Source organism: Podarcis liolepis (genome assembly GCF_965112155.1).
Source record: "Podarcis liolepis genome assembly, chromosome: 2".
Lineage (NCBI taxonomy): Eukaryota > Metazoa > Chordata > Lepidosauria > Squamata > Lacertidae > Podarcis > Podarcis liolepis.
In genome coordinates, this window is record NC_139555.1 from 44,104,134 (window position 1) to 44,120,742 (window position 16,609).

General features: G+C 41.5%; 1 protein-coding gene across 5 annotated transcripts in view; it reads left to right on the forward strand.

Annotated features, from left to right (window-relative positions):
- Positions 1 to 16,609, forward strand: part of CACNA1A (calcium voltage-gated channel subunit alpha1 A) — a 265,156-nt gene that overhangs the window by 183,679 nt on the left and 64,868 nt on the right. For all 5 annotated transcript variants that reach the window (XM_083489607.1, XM_083489608.1, XM_083489605.1 and 2 more), the window contains 7 exons: positions 1,134 to 1,230; positions 2,764 to 2,924; positions 3,635 to 3,772; positions 5,946 to 6,147; positions 7,908 to 8,072; positions 8,461 to 8,571; positions 10,526 to 10,609. In XM_083489607.1, coding sequence (XP_083345733.1) covers positions 1,134 to 1,230; positions 2,764 to 2,924; positions 3,635 to 3,772; positions 5,946 to 6,147; positions 7,908 to 8,072; positions 8,461 to 8,571; positions 10,526 to 10,609 — 958 coding nt within the window. The remainder of the gene's footprint in view (positions 1 to 1,133; positions 1,231 to 2,763; positions 2,925 to 3,634; positions 3,773 to 5,945; positions 6,148 to 7,907; positions 8,073 to 8,460; positions 8,572 to 10,525; positions 10,610 to 16,609) is intronic.

Sequence of the window (16,609 nt, forward strand, 5' to 3'; positions counted from 1 at the left end):
AGAGACTAGGACTTGCCGATCAGAAGGTCAGCAGTTCGAATAACCGCGACGGGGTGAGCTCTCGTTGCTCGGTCCCTGCTCCTGCCCACCTAGCAGTTCGAAAGCATGTCAAAGTGCAAGTAGATAAGTGCAAGTAGACCTTCTCTGGCAGGAAGGTAAACGGTGTTTCCGTGCGCTGCTCTGGTTCACCAGAAGCGGCTTAGTCATGCTGGCCACATGATCTGGAATCTGTACGCTGGCTCCCTCGGCCAATAAAGCGAGATGAGCGCCACAACCCCAGAGTCGGTCACGACTGGACCTAATGGTCAGGGGTCCCTTTACCTTTTACCTTTACCTTACGCACAAATGCATAGCCAGTTATGATCTGAGAAATGTAAACCTTAGTAAGGCTGTAATGATTCTTGGCATTGTATGTGTGTGCACTTTACAAAACTGGGAGAAGACAACTTTAGTAGCACAGGAGATGAGGGGAAACTAATATAGGGTAGCATAAAAACAGGCAGGATAACTTGACTGGCAAGGTTTGAACTTTAAAGGAAATTGAAACTGAGTTGAGAACTGCTGTTGAATACTTTAGTGCTGTGTATCAGCTGGTATCAATGAGTGCCATTGCCTTGTAACACTCCAATACACCTCACAGCACCTTCTATGCTTTCTCAGTGAATCTGGTAACAACAGTTAAAGAATACATCCAGCAATACTTGAACCCCCTTTGAAAATGTTACTTCTAGACCAGGCTATTTTCTTTTTTGAGGAGCACATGCCTTGGGACGGAGCATTCCAACTTCTTAGCACCTTGAGGAATTCTTCACAAGGGATCTAAATCCTATGGTGCTGGTGAACAGAAAGGGTATGAGCTGAAAGGGTACCAATACAGATGAAGTGATGGGTGGAATCAAAAGCATATAAAAAAGGGTAAAGCAGCTTAAGGAATGGCAAGAATGGAGTGGTAACTGGAAAAGGTAGATGCGACTGTTACAACAGAACCTTAAAAGTAGTATGGATGACAAAAAGGTTAGCAGATAGCATGAGTATATATCTCCCTTTGGCAGTCCTCTGTCTAGAACATTGTAAAGATTCAAGCCTCATTGTTTTTCCTTGTTCTTCTGTCCTCACCCAACATCTCTCTACAGAGGCAGCAAAGGGAAAGACATCAACACCATCAAATCCTTGCGTGTCCTGCGTGTCCTCAGACCCCTCAAAACTATCAAGCGATTGCCAAAGCTCAAGGTGTGTTGGGGGTAGCAGCAAAAAAAGATGGAGATGTACATTGATGGAACTATATAATCATTGTTGTTTTGGGGGGATGTAAATCAACAGTTTAAGAAAGAAAATGTGGGTGTGGTTAGAGTGAGAAGAAGGTTGGACCAGCCTTCAGACGCTTTCATGTATGAGATCTAGTGAAACAAAGGGAGGGGTTTCTGTATTTTCTCTCCATAGGCATCTCTCAGTGTCATTTGAATTGGATCATAGTTAGGGATGGAGGAAGAATCCACCCTACCCTTACACAATCCAGACAGATCATGCATGACCTGGATCATCTTCAGAATCCACAGTCCAGTGAATTCCATTATGAGGGGATCTGCAGGCTCTGTGCTGCCTCCAACCCTTCTCTGAACTTCCCTCCCTTTAAAATGCATGTAAACATTGGGGCAGCCGTTTCCCCTCATACAGTTCTTTCTGGGAGTGACAGAATGATATCAAGTACTGTTGCTCTCAGGGAGTCTTGCTCTATGCATATTGAAAGCAAGGAGCCCCCCCCCCCCATGCTAGCTGCTTAGGCTCCGGGTGGTTGCATACACTATTCCTGAAGCTATAAATAGAAAAATGGGTGGGGTGGGGGGGACTGGAGAGAGTATGCAACCATCAGACTGCCTTATAAGTACTTTAACATGTGTGCTTCTAGGTGCATTTTAAATAATTTTCCATTTAAAATCTGCCTGAAAAGGGGATGGGATGAATTTAGTCCCATCACCTGTGAGAACTGGGATGGACCAGACTTTAATGGGTCCATCTATACCTAAGCATAGTTGTGCCTGTTTTCCAACCATAATTCTGCAAAATGAGGATAACATTTCATGCATCTGATTAAGTGGACTCTAATCCATGAAGATTTATGTAATAAAAAAGAGAGCTAGACTCCCTCTTGCTACAATAGACTAACACAGCTTTATCTATAAGTAGCAAAAAAGATGGAATCCTCTTTGTGGGGGCAAGTTATTGCTCTGTTCTGGAGGAACTTGAAATTATTTTTGGATGGGCTGAGGATTTTCAAGAAATAGGTACTTCTGTGGTTATGCAGACAGCTTGGGACTTGGCTTCCTCAGAAGTTGCCTGCTCCCACAGTGATTTCTCAGCCCTTGAGAGGCTCTGCTTTCATATAGGCAGCTGCAAGAGAGAGAGGTGGTGGAAGCAAGATAGTGGAGTATCCTCTGTGGGAATCCACTGGATTTCTATCTGTTTTTAAAGGGCTTTTGAATATTTCTACTTACTTATTTTAATAAATGTTTCACATCAGATTGAATTGCTGTGTTCTGCAATTTTATGGTCTGCAGCTCTTAAACTAGCTTTTATTAATTTGTTTAGTGCTGATATTTTAGTGCTGCGTACAATTGTTAATTTAGCTTGATTTTATATTTGGTGTTGTATGTCCATTTTTTTGCAAGCTGATTTGGAGTTTTCTTTAAGCCACTTCGGTTGGCTGGATATACATTCTAATAAGTTATCTAGCAAACCCTTACCTGAACCCTGTGTTCTTTCTAGGCCGTCTTTGACTGTGTGGTGAACTCACTCAAAAATGTCCTCAATATTCTCATTGTGTATATGCTCTTCATGTTCATCTTTGCTGTGGTGGCTGTCCAGCTCTTTAAAGGCAAGTTCTTCTACTGCACTGATGAGTCCAAGGAGTTTGCAAAAGATTGCAGGTATGTATGTTGCTTCCATCCATTTTGCCACCCTTCTGCTTCCTGGGCCTGGCACCATTCCCATTCTAACATTTTCTAAGAACTTTTATGTCTCTTCTCTAGAGTTATAGACTCAAAACCCAAATTAGATTGGAGCTTGCAGGTTGCATTTCTCATGTTGCGTTCCCTGCTACATCAGTGCAGGCAAATGAATTCTAATGCTGTAGTTCCTGGTTTATATTTTGCTGTGTACTTGTTAGTATTGTTTGTTATGCTGATTTTGTATCTCACCATTAAGTAAATATAATCAAGAATAATAATACAAATAACCCAGATCCATAGTGTAATCACAGCATAGCTCAGTTATTATCTTACTAATAACACAGCCAAATCTTAAACTGGTGTACATCAGTGTCAGTCAAGTTAATGAAGTAACTGTGGTTTATACAGATCAGACCTATTAAGAGCTATTGTGTTGGAGCTAAGTGAATCAGCTCAACTTAAGCACCCTGAAATGAGGCTGTTATACCAGCTAAAGTGTGATCATTAACTATCTGGATTAACTTTTGTGTGATAACATGAATAAAAGGTTCAGACACTCCTTATATTCACACAGAGACTGAAGCTCCAATCACTGGCAAAGCAACCATTTGCACCATAACATATCCTTGCCAAATTGCCCACTTCATTGTTGTAGCATGTCCCTGACTGTTTCTCTTGATCTCCATCAGGGGAGAGTACTTAGTCTATGAGAAGGATGACGTGAAGGCTGAGAAACGAGAATGGAAGAAATATGAGTTCCATTATGACAACGTGTTGTGGGCGCTTCTTACTCTTTTCACTGTATCTACAGGAGAAGGCTGGCCAGAGTAAGTGATTCAGGAAAATGAGTGTTGGTTACTATGCTAGGCTGCTGGGTATCTGTTTGGCCGATGCTGGAAACTAGAATGGTCCCTAGACATAACTAGTCTAGCCTTTTTGGATTAGCTTCATCACTAAGACACTTTTGTCACATAGAAGTCCAGGTTTATCAGCCATAGTTTGCCCTTGCCATATAAAAACACCATCCTGGGAAGAAGGATTTGTATGAAATGTTTCTTTATTTCTGCTGATGAAAAGCCACTGAAAGCACAGGAATGTAAAATGAGGCAAAATGTAATTAAGATTGGGGCTTGTGATTCATGAACTTTACCTTCTGGGAACCCAAGGTCCATTGTGGGCATGCACATAGCTATTTGTTTACCTGTGCATATGTCCCATTTTTATTTTAAAAAATGTTTTGTCTGTGGAATAGTGCAAGAGCGGTTGTACACAAAACAGCTGTTTTAGAAAATTAAACTAAAGTGGACATGCCTCCAGCAACAACTGGTAAAATTAGGCATGCTCCCTTTCCTTTGGACTGTTGAAATAAAATAGCTAGATTGTGGTCAGACAACAAGCAAATGGGAAGAGGGGATGTGGAAATAAATAGCACTGTGAAAAATAGCTTTACCCATGTTAAAACAACAACAAACCAGCCACACAATGCACTTCAGTGGGTTACATGCTATTTTATGCCAGATTTCCCACCTCCATTACTACATTATCAATAGATTGGGAAATGCAAATTAAATGGGAGGGGCTGCCATTGGGATGATGATGTGTAGATAAGATGAAAAACTTAAAAACATAGGTTGCATCAAATTCACTGTAAAATGCCCTGTACATAACCCCTTTGCCAGAGAAACAATTTCTCTTGTGACCTATAACTGTGATCAGCTTAACGTAGACCTCCAGTGCCCACACCCCACATTAATATAGCAGTGCCATTGGTACGAGATTTAGAGGCAGATGTCCAGGGCTCAATTCAGAAGAATGAGTAGAAGGGCCCCCAGATATTTTAAACCACATTTTAAAATCAGAGAAATAATACACGTTACCATCTAAAAGCCTTGCCCCTCCATAAGATAACGTCTAGAGTTTAAAATCACCTATATCCAGCATTGTGCAAATAGCAGGGGTTGCTTCTAGTGCCCTAGAAGAATTGTTACAAAGAACAAAATGTGGGCAAATGTATTAGTTACATCAAAGACAGGTCTTTCTTTAAAATGGAAAGATTCAGCAATCCCCAAGATTAAAAACTGGCTATTAACAAACTGGGGAACTTACTGCATATAACACTAATGTCTCACAACAAACGTAACTGATCTGTAGAATACAGAACCTGAAAAAAGAGACAATGAATGTACTTTTGTAAACTAAGAAAATATTTAATAAAAATTGTTTTTTAAAAACAATCTGGGGAACTGCTGTGATGGATGGTAGGGGTAATACAGTATGTTAAGATGAGAGAGCCCAAAGCATACATATACCAGCTATTTTCAAACAAAATGGAGTTCATGAATTTCTGAGGGATACATGCACAGACAAATGGTTTTGAAATTGCAGAAGAATGTTTGGAATGTAATGTTTTATGTTTCAGACTAATCTCTGATTCTGGAAAGTCTAACGTTTTGTTTTGTTGACTTACAGATTTGTAAATATAATTTTTGTTAATTAAAAAAACAGAATTGTTAGAAGGTGTCTCCATTTCAAAAGTACCAGTGCTTGCATTGACAACCACATGGGAAAGAGAACCAGAACAAATGACTGCATCTTCCTCTTCCTCTATGCACCCAAGAGGAAGAGGTAAGTGCTGCCTTCCCATCCATCTCTTTCCCATTTGCTATGAATTTTGCCAGCTGCCATCTGAGACCTTGAGCTTAGTAAGATTCATCTCACTGTATGATGAGAATCTCAAAAGCTACAAAAGACTTTACAGACACTTTGGTGTGATTACAGCTGATTTGGGATTTTAAATAAGTCCATGTCAGAAAAACCTTCATGGAGCAGACTATCTCAAATCTTCTTAAATTTTGAGTATTGGGAACCTATCTCAGAAATCATAGGGCTTTACTACTATTTTAGATGGATCAGCGAGCCTGATGGATCATTCACAGGGCTCTTCAATTCTTCCCACCACATCTCATTCGCTTTCCCCATCTCTCCTTGTTTTTTCTGCAGTGTCCTCAAGCACTCAGTGGATGCTACATATGAGAATCAAGGTCCCAGTCCTGGTTATCGCATGGAGATGTCCATCTTCTATGTGGTCTATTTTGTGGTCTTCCCTTTTTTTTTTGTCAACATTTTTGTGGCCTTAATCATTATCACCTTCCAGGAGCAAGGGGACAAGATGATGGAAGAGTACAGCCTGGAGAAGAATGAGGTAGGACTAGGCAAAGTGCTTTGGCAAAAAAAAAAAAAAAAGGACTGGTACTGGTAAACCCAGCCAGCTTCCTGAAGTTTCTATTCCATTCCTTTATGATAGTTTCAAAACTTTGATTTGTTAAAAGGGGGTGGGGGTGGGGGCAGTGGATAACTGAATCTGTGTTTAGTAGCAGTGAAACTTAAATGACAAAAAGTCAACAGATTTCAAAAACAGATTGGTTATAGAATACTCAAGAAGCTCATTCCCATTTTGAACTGCATCCATCTCCTCCTCTTGAGAAATTCTAAGAAGTTAACAATAACATCAAAATCCTTTTAAAAATACCCAACACAGAGATTTAAAAGCAACGCCACCACACACATACAAAAGTACACATAAGGGACAATGCACCATGTACTAGAAGTCTTTAGAGTTTTATTGATGTATCCTCTACTTCTGCCATCTATAAGGTTGGAGGAAACTGGAATTTGTGATAGTTTAAGGTTCATTTGATATCATTTGGTTTTTTCCTCCACTCCTTGCAACATGAACAAGATTCTGCTCCTAGTTTTGTGGTGCACAATCCTTTTTCTGTTTCCTTCTTCTACAAATAGTAATAGCCCACCTCAAGCAGCTGTCCTGGGGGGAATATTGATGTCCTCTGAAAGTAGGAGCGCCTATCTTCAGCCTGATTCAGTCACAATTTTCCATGACTAAGCATAATATTCCACATACCCCACCCCAAAAAAACCCAGAAACCTATGACGGATGCTCCACCATGCAACGGTAGAGCCCCAATGAAGTTGGGAGGGATTCTTTTATTTTTAAAGTAAGGCATGATCATTATTCCTCTGAGGATCCTGTAGAAAGCAGACTTCACTGAACTGGTTGGGTGAACTGAATAGTATTTAGCTCATTGAGGTTAGGATTTCCAAGTCATGCTGCTGGGATGGGACTAAAGCAGCCTTCACCAGCCGGGCCCACTCTAGATGTTTTGGATTGCAACTCCCATCAGCCCCAGCCAGCATGGGAAGGACCAAGTTGGTGACAGCCAGACGGAAGACTTCATAGGTGATAATTAGTTGTGCTTCATTTATTTTAGTGAAATAACCTTAGGGCCATTTACCACATTGCTTTTTGAAGGCATGAGTACATAGACTCATGTCTTAGATCAACTTCATGTAGGAAAGCAGACATTCATCTGCTTCCTAGGTGAGACTTGGGTTTAGAAGCACTTATTGGGTATTTGCATCTTCCTTGACATATAGATGTTTCAACCTTGCAACATTATGTTTTCTGGCATCTTAAGATACCGATGAGCACAACCTTGCTTTCAAAATTAATGTCATATACAGCAGGCATTTTGCTACTGGTGCTAAAGTAAGGCCACATTAAATGTCTTGAGTCAGTACAAGGAAGGACTAGAGGGAAGAGCAAACATTTTGGTCAAAGCAGACTCTAAAGTGATCCAGTCAGAAGGAAAGAATATAGCACCATAGGAATCTGCCTTATGCCAAGGCAGACTATTGATCCTTGTAGCTCAGTACTATTCATGCTGATTTGCAGCTGCATTCCAGGGTTTCAGGCAAGAATCTTTCCTAGCCCTGCCTGGAGAAACCAAGGATTGGGCCTGGGACCTTTTGCATGCAAAGCATGTGCTCTGTCCCTGATCTACGTACATTTCCTATGAATCCAAGCTTGTTTTTTCTCCTTGGCATCTTCTCTTGAAAAAGATTCTTCACCTTCTTCACTGCTACTCTTCTATTCTCTCTTCACAGCGAGCCTGCATTGACTTTGCCATCAGCGCCAAGCCACTCACCCGGCACATGCCTCAGAACAAGCAGAGCTTTCAGTACCGTATGTGGCAGTTTGTGGTTTCACCACCCTTTGAGTACACCGTTATGGCCATGATTGCCCTAAACACCATTGTCTTAATGATGAAAGTAAGTAGGCGGAGTCATGGGGTGTGCTTCATGTGGGGTTTGCCCTGACTAACATGGGGGTATGATGCATACTGTATAGCTAGCTGAGCTACAGAGGTCTGAGTACCATCGTAGTGGACATTGTCCAAACCCATTGTTATTCAGAGTCATTTGTGCTCCTATTGAGCTGATCTCATTGGTCTGTTATTACCCCTGTTGAATAGCTGTGACACTGAAGTAGCAACTAATCTGGATTTTTATAGTATTAACTGGGGAGGGTCTCACTTTTACCCTGGCCTAGTGCCGCATTGTTTCACCTCCCCCAGTTTCCCTATCCTAACCCTACATCCATCTTCATGACTGTGCTTTCTCTCTTTCTATATCTCTCTCTATCCCACCCCCTCAATAGTTCTACAATGCCACACCTGTATATGATTATCTACTAAGGATGTTCAACATTGTCTTCACTTCCCTGTTCTCACTGGAGTGCATTCTGAAAATCATCGCCTTTGGATTGTTGGTAAGTGTCACTCTTGCTAAACTTCATGAGAAATAATCATGAAGGCCTCCACTACAGAGTGGGAGGAATATGACCCCCTTCTTCATGAAACAGGAAGGCGTATATTGCACTTTGGTTAGTTGTTGTTTTTAAAGAAAATTTTAATTTATTTGATAGTAATATTATTTATACCCTGCCCATCTGTCCCTCTACATGACTTAACAGAGCTCACAGGGCCCTCAGAGATCACACTGCTTATGGAAGCATGGGAAGTAACAACATCTCACTCTTCCAGAAACAAACAATACTTCTGCTGGAGGCCATGGATATAAACTGACTCATTTACAAAGGAGTCTGAAAAAAACCATCAAATTTAGACTTTAGCTTCTCTTGCAACAGGGCTGCTCATGCTAGGACTCTTGGCTTCCTGTACAGGAAGCTATTTATTCTTCACATTCAACTCTAGTTAAACTCTGACTTTTGCTACGCCCATGATTTAGAGAAGAGTATTTTTGGGCAGTGTCCAGGCTTGAATGTTGTAGTCAGAGAAAGAAAGAGGGGGCCTCCTAGGAGAGTGAGAAAGCAATAAATCTATACAAAGGTCAGTTAGTTGTTAGCTTCTTCTGCAACATGAATGTTCCATTCCAAGGGGTCCAACTAAACATCTCACCTCTCATTTGAAAACTTTAATGTTCAGCAGCCAAACTTGAGAGCAGAAACTAAGTTGGTCTCTAAGTGCTCTTAAAAGGGAAACAGAAACACCATAGGTTCATGTGAATAAGTTTTATTGTTACAAGCAATATTGTGACAATAGCAGCCTTAGGAAATCTGATCACTGAAGGCTTTCTTCTAACATAGAAGCCAGCACCTGACAACACTTGGGCCAAATACAATCCGCTAAGCCATGCAATCTCTCTGCCTGCACCCCTGGTTCCTAAACTCAGAGGAAACACAAGAGTTTAAATGACCAGTGTCTATAGCAATGGAATGGTAGCAGATAGCAATGGGTAGCAGAACATTTTGAGGTGCTGGGCTTAGGGTCCATGGATAGCTGCCATTCCCAACTTCTCTACTCATCTTAAAGTGACCCTCCAAAAATAATAATCTTAATTTTAATTTAATTCAATTTTAGATTTACCCACCCTTTACCACAAGGTCCCAGGGCAAGTTACAACAATATAAAAATACAATATTAAAACAATTTAGACCAAATGGCTGGCAAGGACTCTTTCAAGAACTTACTCATTCCTGACCCTGAACCACACTATTTGATATTCACTGTGACTGATGAGCTGAATTAATTTGCTTAGTAATAGCTCTGCCATTACTTAGTTAGGCTTTGGAGACAACTGGCATTCTCTCCTTAGAGATGCCGAGCTGAAAAATGGAATAGTCCCCAGGTGTAGTCTTATTATTAGGCTTGTGTGTGTTGTATTTACTTTTATAGATGTTCTTGTGATTGTCCATGCAAATAATTGAGGAAGGGGAAAGATGTACAACTGCTTGCTCCTTGCTTGTGAGTGTCACAGCCCTTGGTCTTACTGGGCAGTTGCATTGCCTTAAGCATTCACAGGGAGCGTATTGAAAGAAAACAAGCCTTCCCTCTCATCCTACTCTCACTCACTGAGGTCTGTTTCTGGCCAATGGAAACAAATCCCATGGGCCTCTGAAAATTTGAGCTCAGCTGTTTTCCCTGACATAAGGCGACAAGACCTGCCACTTTACCCCCATTTCAGGAGGCAAAATGCATAAAGAAAAGCCCCCTAGCTAGTTTAGTTTTGCAATCCCCATCACAAGATCTGGAATGCACCCAAAAGGTAATCAGGACCTGACTGGGGCAGGAGGGTGGGGGAATAGAAAAGGTGGATATTTCTCTGTTCTCGTTGCTGTTGCTTCCGTCGTGATTGAATGTTGTCACCTGTTTGCTGCTGTGTGGCTGTTCCTTTTCGTCCTTTGTTTTGTTCTTTCTTTATAGAATTATTTCCGTGATGCCTGGAATATCTTTGATTTTGTCACAGTTCTGGGTAGCATCACAGACATCTTAGTGACAGAGTTTGGGGTAAGTTCAAAATGATGGTGGGGATGGCATTCTGGGGGTGGGAGGCATTCTGCAGGGAGTGGGAAGCAAGAACTGAAACATGAGGTTTTCATCCCATTGAACTGCATCCTTAACTAGGATAGGGGCTGGAGAATCCAAAGAATGGCAATACAAGGCCCAAGTAAACATTATTTATTGGCTGCCAATGAACATAGTGCAGTGTTCCCTTTCTTCTTCAAGAACAGATTCTCAAAAGTGCATAACAGCCGCTCCCACATTTTCAGTAACTCTTCAGTAAAATATGTATATTTGTAACAATCCTTGCTGTTGCTCAGCAAAAGGTGTAGGCTTCTTCTAAGGCCTTGACACTGGTATTTATTGGGAATTTCTCAAATTAGATAGTTACAGATTTAAGTTCCTGCCCACAACAGAGGAGGCTACCCACTTCAGCCCTCCATCCTTCATTACTCAGGTGTTCATAGAATCATAGATTTGGAAGGGATCCCAAGGGTTATCTAGTCCAACCCCCTGCAATACAGAAATCTCAGCTAGAGCATCCATGATAGATGGCCATCCAACCTCTGCTTAAAAACCTACAGAGAGAGAGAGTCCACAACCTCCTGAAGGTGACCGTTCCACTGTCAAACAGTGTTGCTTCTTTCCAAGCAGCTTCTGTTAAGAATCTATAATTCTACCACATCTCTCCATCTGGTGTGATTGGATTATTCAAGCACTCCTCAGTGCAGAGATGCAGCAGAAACACATGTCCTTGGTGGAAGCTGCATGTTACATCTCTGCACTTGTCACTGTTCTGGGAAGCTGTTCTCCTTCCAGTCAGGAAGCTTGGCCAAAACAGTGACTCTCAGAGAACACAGGGCGGGTTCCTTGGCAGGAAGGCAGGCAGGCAGTTTTTACGCTTACACATAATAAAATTCAACATATGAGGGGTGTATGAGTCAGTGTACTTCCCATTTTAACTCAGAAACGTGTACCTCCCCTTTAAAACATTTAGAAATACTGATATACTCACTTCTATTCCATAGCATGTTAGGTCATGTCTACACCTGTGTGTATATCATAGACATATGTGTCAGGGGAAGGAGAGGATAACCATGATCATCTGCAAAATGTTGGATTTCCTCAGTGTAACTGCAGTCGAAAATAAAACGCATTTTATCAGACTAAAAGTAGGTACACCATAAATCTTTAATGTGTACCTCCTTTTGCTGTAATGTGTGGAGTGGCCCCAAATGGGATATACATGGTCAAATCTAAAGCCACTTTACAGAAGTTTTTTATAGAGGCAACAACGAGAGTGAATCTTAATCCAAATAGATGCCATCACACAACAGAGCTTGTCCTCATGACTTCCAAAGAAGATTGTGTAAGGGCTGGCAGGCTGTGCTTGGCATGGCAGCAGCTGGGGTGCCCAACTCCCTGCAGAAATCCTCTGAATTAGTTTTTCTCATGCACATCCCTCTATAACAGAGTTCAAGCTGCAGAAGGGGCTTGCAATCAGCATTCCCTCATTTTTTCCTCTCACCCTTATCCAGCCTTCAGAATGTAACAGGTGGCTGGGAGAGGGACATACTAGGCATGCCTTGGGGCTAAACTGTGCATGACTTGGAAGCCCCATGACCAGATCTCCCAATATCTTCTCTCTTTTTTTCTTCAAAGCTGCATCTGAGAGTGGGGAGGGTTTTTAATTTGAGATGAGGGGGATTCCTATTTTACCTTTATGTAGTTATCAAAATGTATGTATTATTCACTTGGCAGAAAATCACTAAGCAGCTTACAAAAAAAATCATTTTAAAATGCCAATAAAAGCAAACAAGTTGACTTTTTAAATCAAAATATAGATAAAATCAACCATTTTAAAATCCTTAATAAAATTACATGCGAAAGCTGCATGTTAAAATTACAGGCTATTAGCAGGCAGAGTAAAAAAATACAACAAAGGTGCCTGCCTAATGTTCACGGGCAGAAAGTTGTTTATTTATTGCATTTCTATCCCACCTTTTTCTCCAAGGAGCTCAAATTGGCAGACATGATTTTCCCCTTCCTCATTTAATGCCCTTCAACAATCCTGTGAGGTAGACTAGGTTAAGAGGCAGCAACTGACCCAGGGTCACCCAGTGAAATTCATGGACGAGTGAAGATTTGAACCCTGTTCTCCCAGGTCCTGGTCCAACACTGACCCAGCTTTTCTCAACCTTGGGTTCCCAGATGTTCTTAAATTACAACTCCCACCATCCCTGACCCCTGACCATGCTGGCTAGGAATGATGGAAGTTGAAGCCCAACAACACCTGGGAACCCAAGGTTGAGAAAGGCTGCTCCAATCACTTCACTACACTGGCTCTCAGTGCTGCCATACTGAAGGATCAATTCCATGTGAGTCCTTCATACCACCGTGAAGTTTCCCCATTCAGACAAAGGTCTCTCCCTCTAAGCTACTGGGAAAAGCACATTGCCCATATTGTACTTGCATTTTTGCCTCAGCTGGGCTAAAACCTGCTGAGAGGTAATTTCACTCAAGGAAACAGCATGGAGAGAATTTCTCTCCTCCAATATTGCTTCCTTATGCTGGTTCCCTAGTCAAAATAAGAGTCCCTTTAAGTAGCTTTGAAGAAAAGTAAAAGAGCTTAGGGAGATTTGATCACAGATCTCCCATGTCATAAGTAGCTTAGCCCACAGTGAGATGTGGAGCAGGGGAAGATATCTGAATGAACATCCTGAAATGATACAGAGCCATGACAAATTCAGGGAATTGGCAGAACAACCCACCCATTCAAAGGCCAATGTGCTTCCAGCAGGAATAGACCAGGGAAACTGAGGCATTAACCTTGGAAAAGCTTCCATAAGTATTTATGGCACAACCAGGCATGGAGAGACTTGTTTCCAATTGCCTACAGTAACTGCAAAATCCTTCTGTCAATTTTGTCCAGAACGCTTTGATGGTGATAATTTTCTTTATACTTGGTCTTGGGAAGTACACAGCACAGCAAACTCTTTCTTACTAAAATTATTCTGTCATGGCCTTTGGCTAGAACAAGAAACATGTGAACTACTAAAATTATCAGGAAAGGTCTTTCCCAGAGAATATGCACGCATGGCACACTATTCCAAAATGCCCATGTGTGTGCAACTGTATGTGTACCAAGGGAGCATATATGCACATTTCCTCACAGGTGATGAGGGTGTTTAAAGAACACCCATTCTTCTAGATTTCTCAATATGGCATAGTGATTCATTTCTGTTTGACCTAAAGGGTTATTTAAATTTACTTTGACAAAGGAATGGCATTACACAGGAAACACTGAACAGTTTAGCTATGTACTGAGAACACTTCAAATGAGGATTGCAAAAGCTAGTGCTGGCCTTCAAAGTGTCTTGTCAAAGCAAAATGTTGCAATGTGGAGTGTTGCTGCTCAGGACGCTAACCACTTGGTTCCATAGCAGCCTTGGTTCCTACCCTCCAATAGTCTGTGGGTGGGGGGGTTGCATATGTGTTCTGCAACATGTCATTGATGCATTAATAGTGCATTAGTGGTGGATTTATATTGTACCAGCCGAACATCTTCTGTTTTTTTAAGTTATTCTACGATTCTTTCCCAGTGTTTTCTGGAGGGGCACTCTTGCACTATAACACAACAAAAATGGGACCAACACCCTACCCCCTGAACAGCTGTGGTATAAAAAGTTACAGGATTTTGGCAAGACACTACAGGACATGGATAGACTGGAAACGAAGCAATATGTCTGCCCCAAATTTTTTGTAAGTGTGAACAGTATCAAAAGCAGAGTAGCTGCCCCAGCATAATCATGAGTACAAATCATAAATGCACAATAAAAAGACATCTAGAGGTGCAGGAAATCTCCCACCACCATCCAAGGGCAGAACTTCAGTTAGGAGATAAAATCTGAGACCTTCCAGAGACAATGCAAAACTTCCAGTATAAATAGGTATGAACTCCTCATTGTGCTCCACATTCTGAATGGATCTCTTTCTTTAGTGCAAGTTGTACAACCACCAATATCATTTTGGATTATTATGCCTTTTTTCAGTCTTTTATCTTGGGGCCAAACTAGACCTGATGTAGGAGATTCATGATCAGGATCTTCCATGGTTTAGGATTCTGTTGTTGTTTTTTTATAATTAGATTAGCAGTCCCATATGGGAAAGGCCTGTATGGGAAGTGGGATTCCCAATCTAAATTCCCACCACCCAAAGGAGATTTAAAATGAACCCATACGTTCTGCTTAGAACACAGTAGGTATTTCAACCCTGTGGTTGCTAGGTTGTCTTTTTTACTACAGCTGTGGTGTACATTTGTTCTGCCACTTATTCGTATATGGGTGATCTTTTCCAAGTAGTTAGGCTTCCACACATTTCCAGTATGCTTGGATGGCCATTTGTATGGCTGCTCTAAGAGCAAGTGAAAGTTACCTACAAGTAGCTTGAATTACAAGGGGCCTTCCTGTAATTGTACCTGGCTTTGCTTTGAATGCCCAAACTCTTTGAACACTGCAACTTCGTATTATGCAACTTTGTTCATATAGCATTTCTTTGAGTACTTACCATGCTGAAAGATGGGGAAATTAGGTCACTCCAACAAGTTTCACATTTTAGAAGGTGGTAGTCTAAGGACACATAGTGCTCAGACTCAAAGAAGTGACCTCACAGATGGGTTTTGAAGAACTGTGTTGGTAAGTAACTTTCATTAATAGCACTGACTCATGGAAGTCCCTGTTCCAATATGTGCCTCAGTTTCCCTCTCTCACTTACTTCCCAGAATAATATGGGTGGGTCAACAAAAGTTTTGTTTATGCTGGAAGCCTGTAGGTAAAGCCAAACGTGTAGATATTTTGGTTAGGAAGATCAGAATGCTAAAGTCATGGATTCCCTAAATTCCAGAAAGACAGGTGAAAGGGGTGAGTGTGGGAGAAGGGTGGGCTAGGGGTCTCCTTCCCCAGGGCTATGTATGATATATAATGACTTTGTCTTTTGTCTTCTTTCCATGCTGTCTCTTTATATTGTTCTATTTTGGCGCAACACCCTCTGAAAATGTCATCCAATCAAAATGCACTATGAAAAATCCATCTGTCCATCCATGAACTGGTCTGTGTGTCCATGCTAATGAATATTTCTGAACTTCCCTGCCCTGATCCCTCTCCCATCACCAAAAATGAAATCACTGCCTTCTGCATTTCTCCGTTTGCTGGTTGGAACTCAACTTGCGGTATTAAAACACCCACCCTTCCCTGACCTTCTCTGATCCTCTCCATCTCAATGTTTGCATCTAGGATCCGGTTGGTTTGATTACTTTCTCAAGCCTAAGTGCCTTACATTAATCAAAAGCATCTTCTTGGCGCATTGCATGATCTTTTGAGCCAAAGATGCCTGCAGTTTACTGGGCAGCTTCCGCTTTTAGACCCCCCCCCCACTTACCCCATATTGTGTCACTTATTTTATTCAGATTCACATATGGCTTCCAGTAACCCCATAGCAGGGATGTGGTATATATGCTGGCTGTTTGCCATAATAAACATTGATTGATTGAGGGATATGGTATAGTAATACTGCAGCCTTGGTGATGCCAATCTCTAAAGAGGTGATTGCATTTAATCTAAGACTTGCATCAGTATGGATAGGCTTTCTAAAAGGATATGGTAGTAGACAGAAAGCTGTATCTGCAAGTCGCTGGGTTCTGACCCAGGGCCAGTGTCAGTTCCTGTCTGGGGGAAAACTTGGGATGGGAATTCAACATGCAAGTGCCTTCCTTGATGACATACAATACCTGATGACAGTTTGCATGGGTGGAGCATCCACCACAGTTGAAATACTGCAGATACTTTGCATATCATCTGGCATCACCTCCAAGCACATAGTTTTTGCAGTGTGTGCGCAGTCAAATAGAAGGCCTAAAAATCCCACTTGTCAATAGCTATCTGAAAAAGTACAGAAAAGCCCTGCACCCCCAGCTTCATTCTGCATACACAGGCATGCCCATTCACTCAA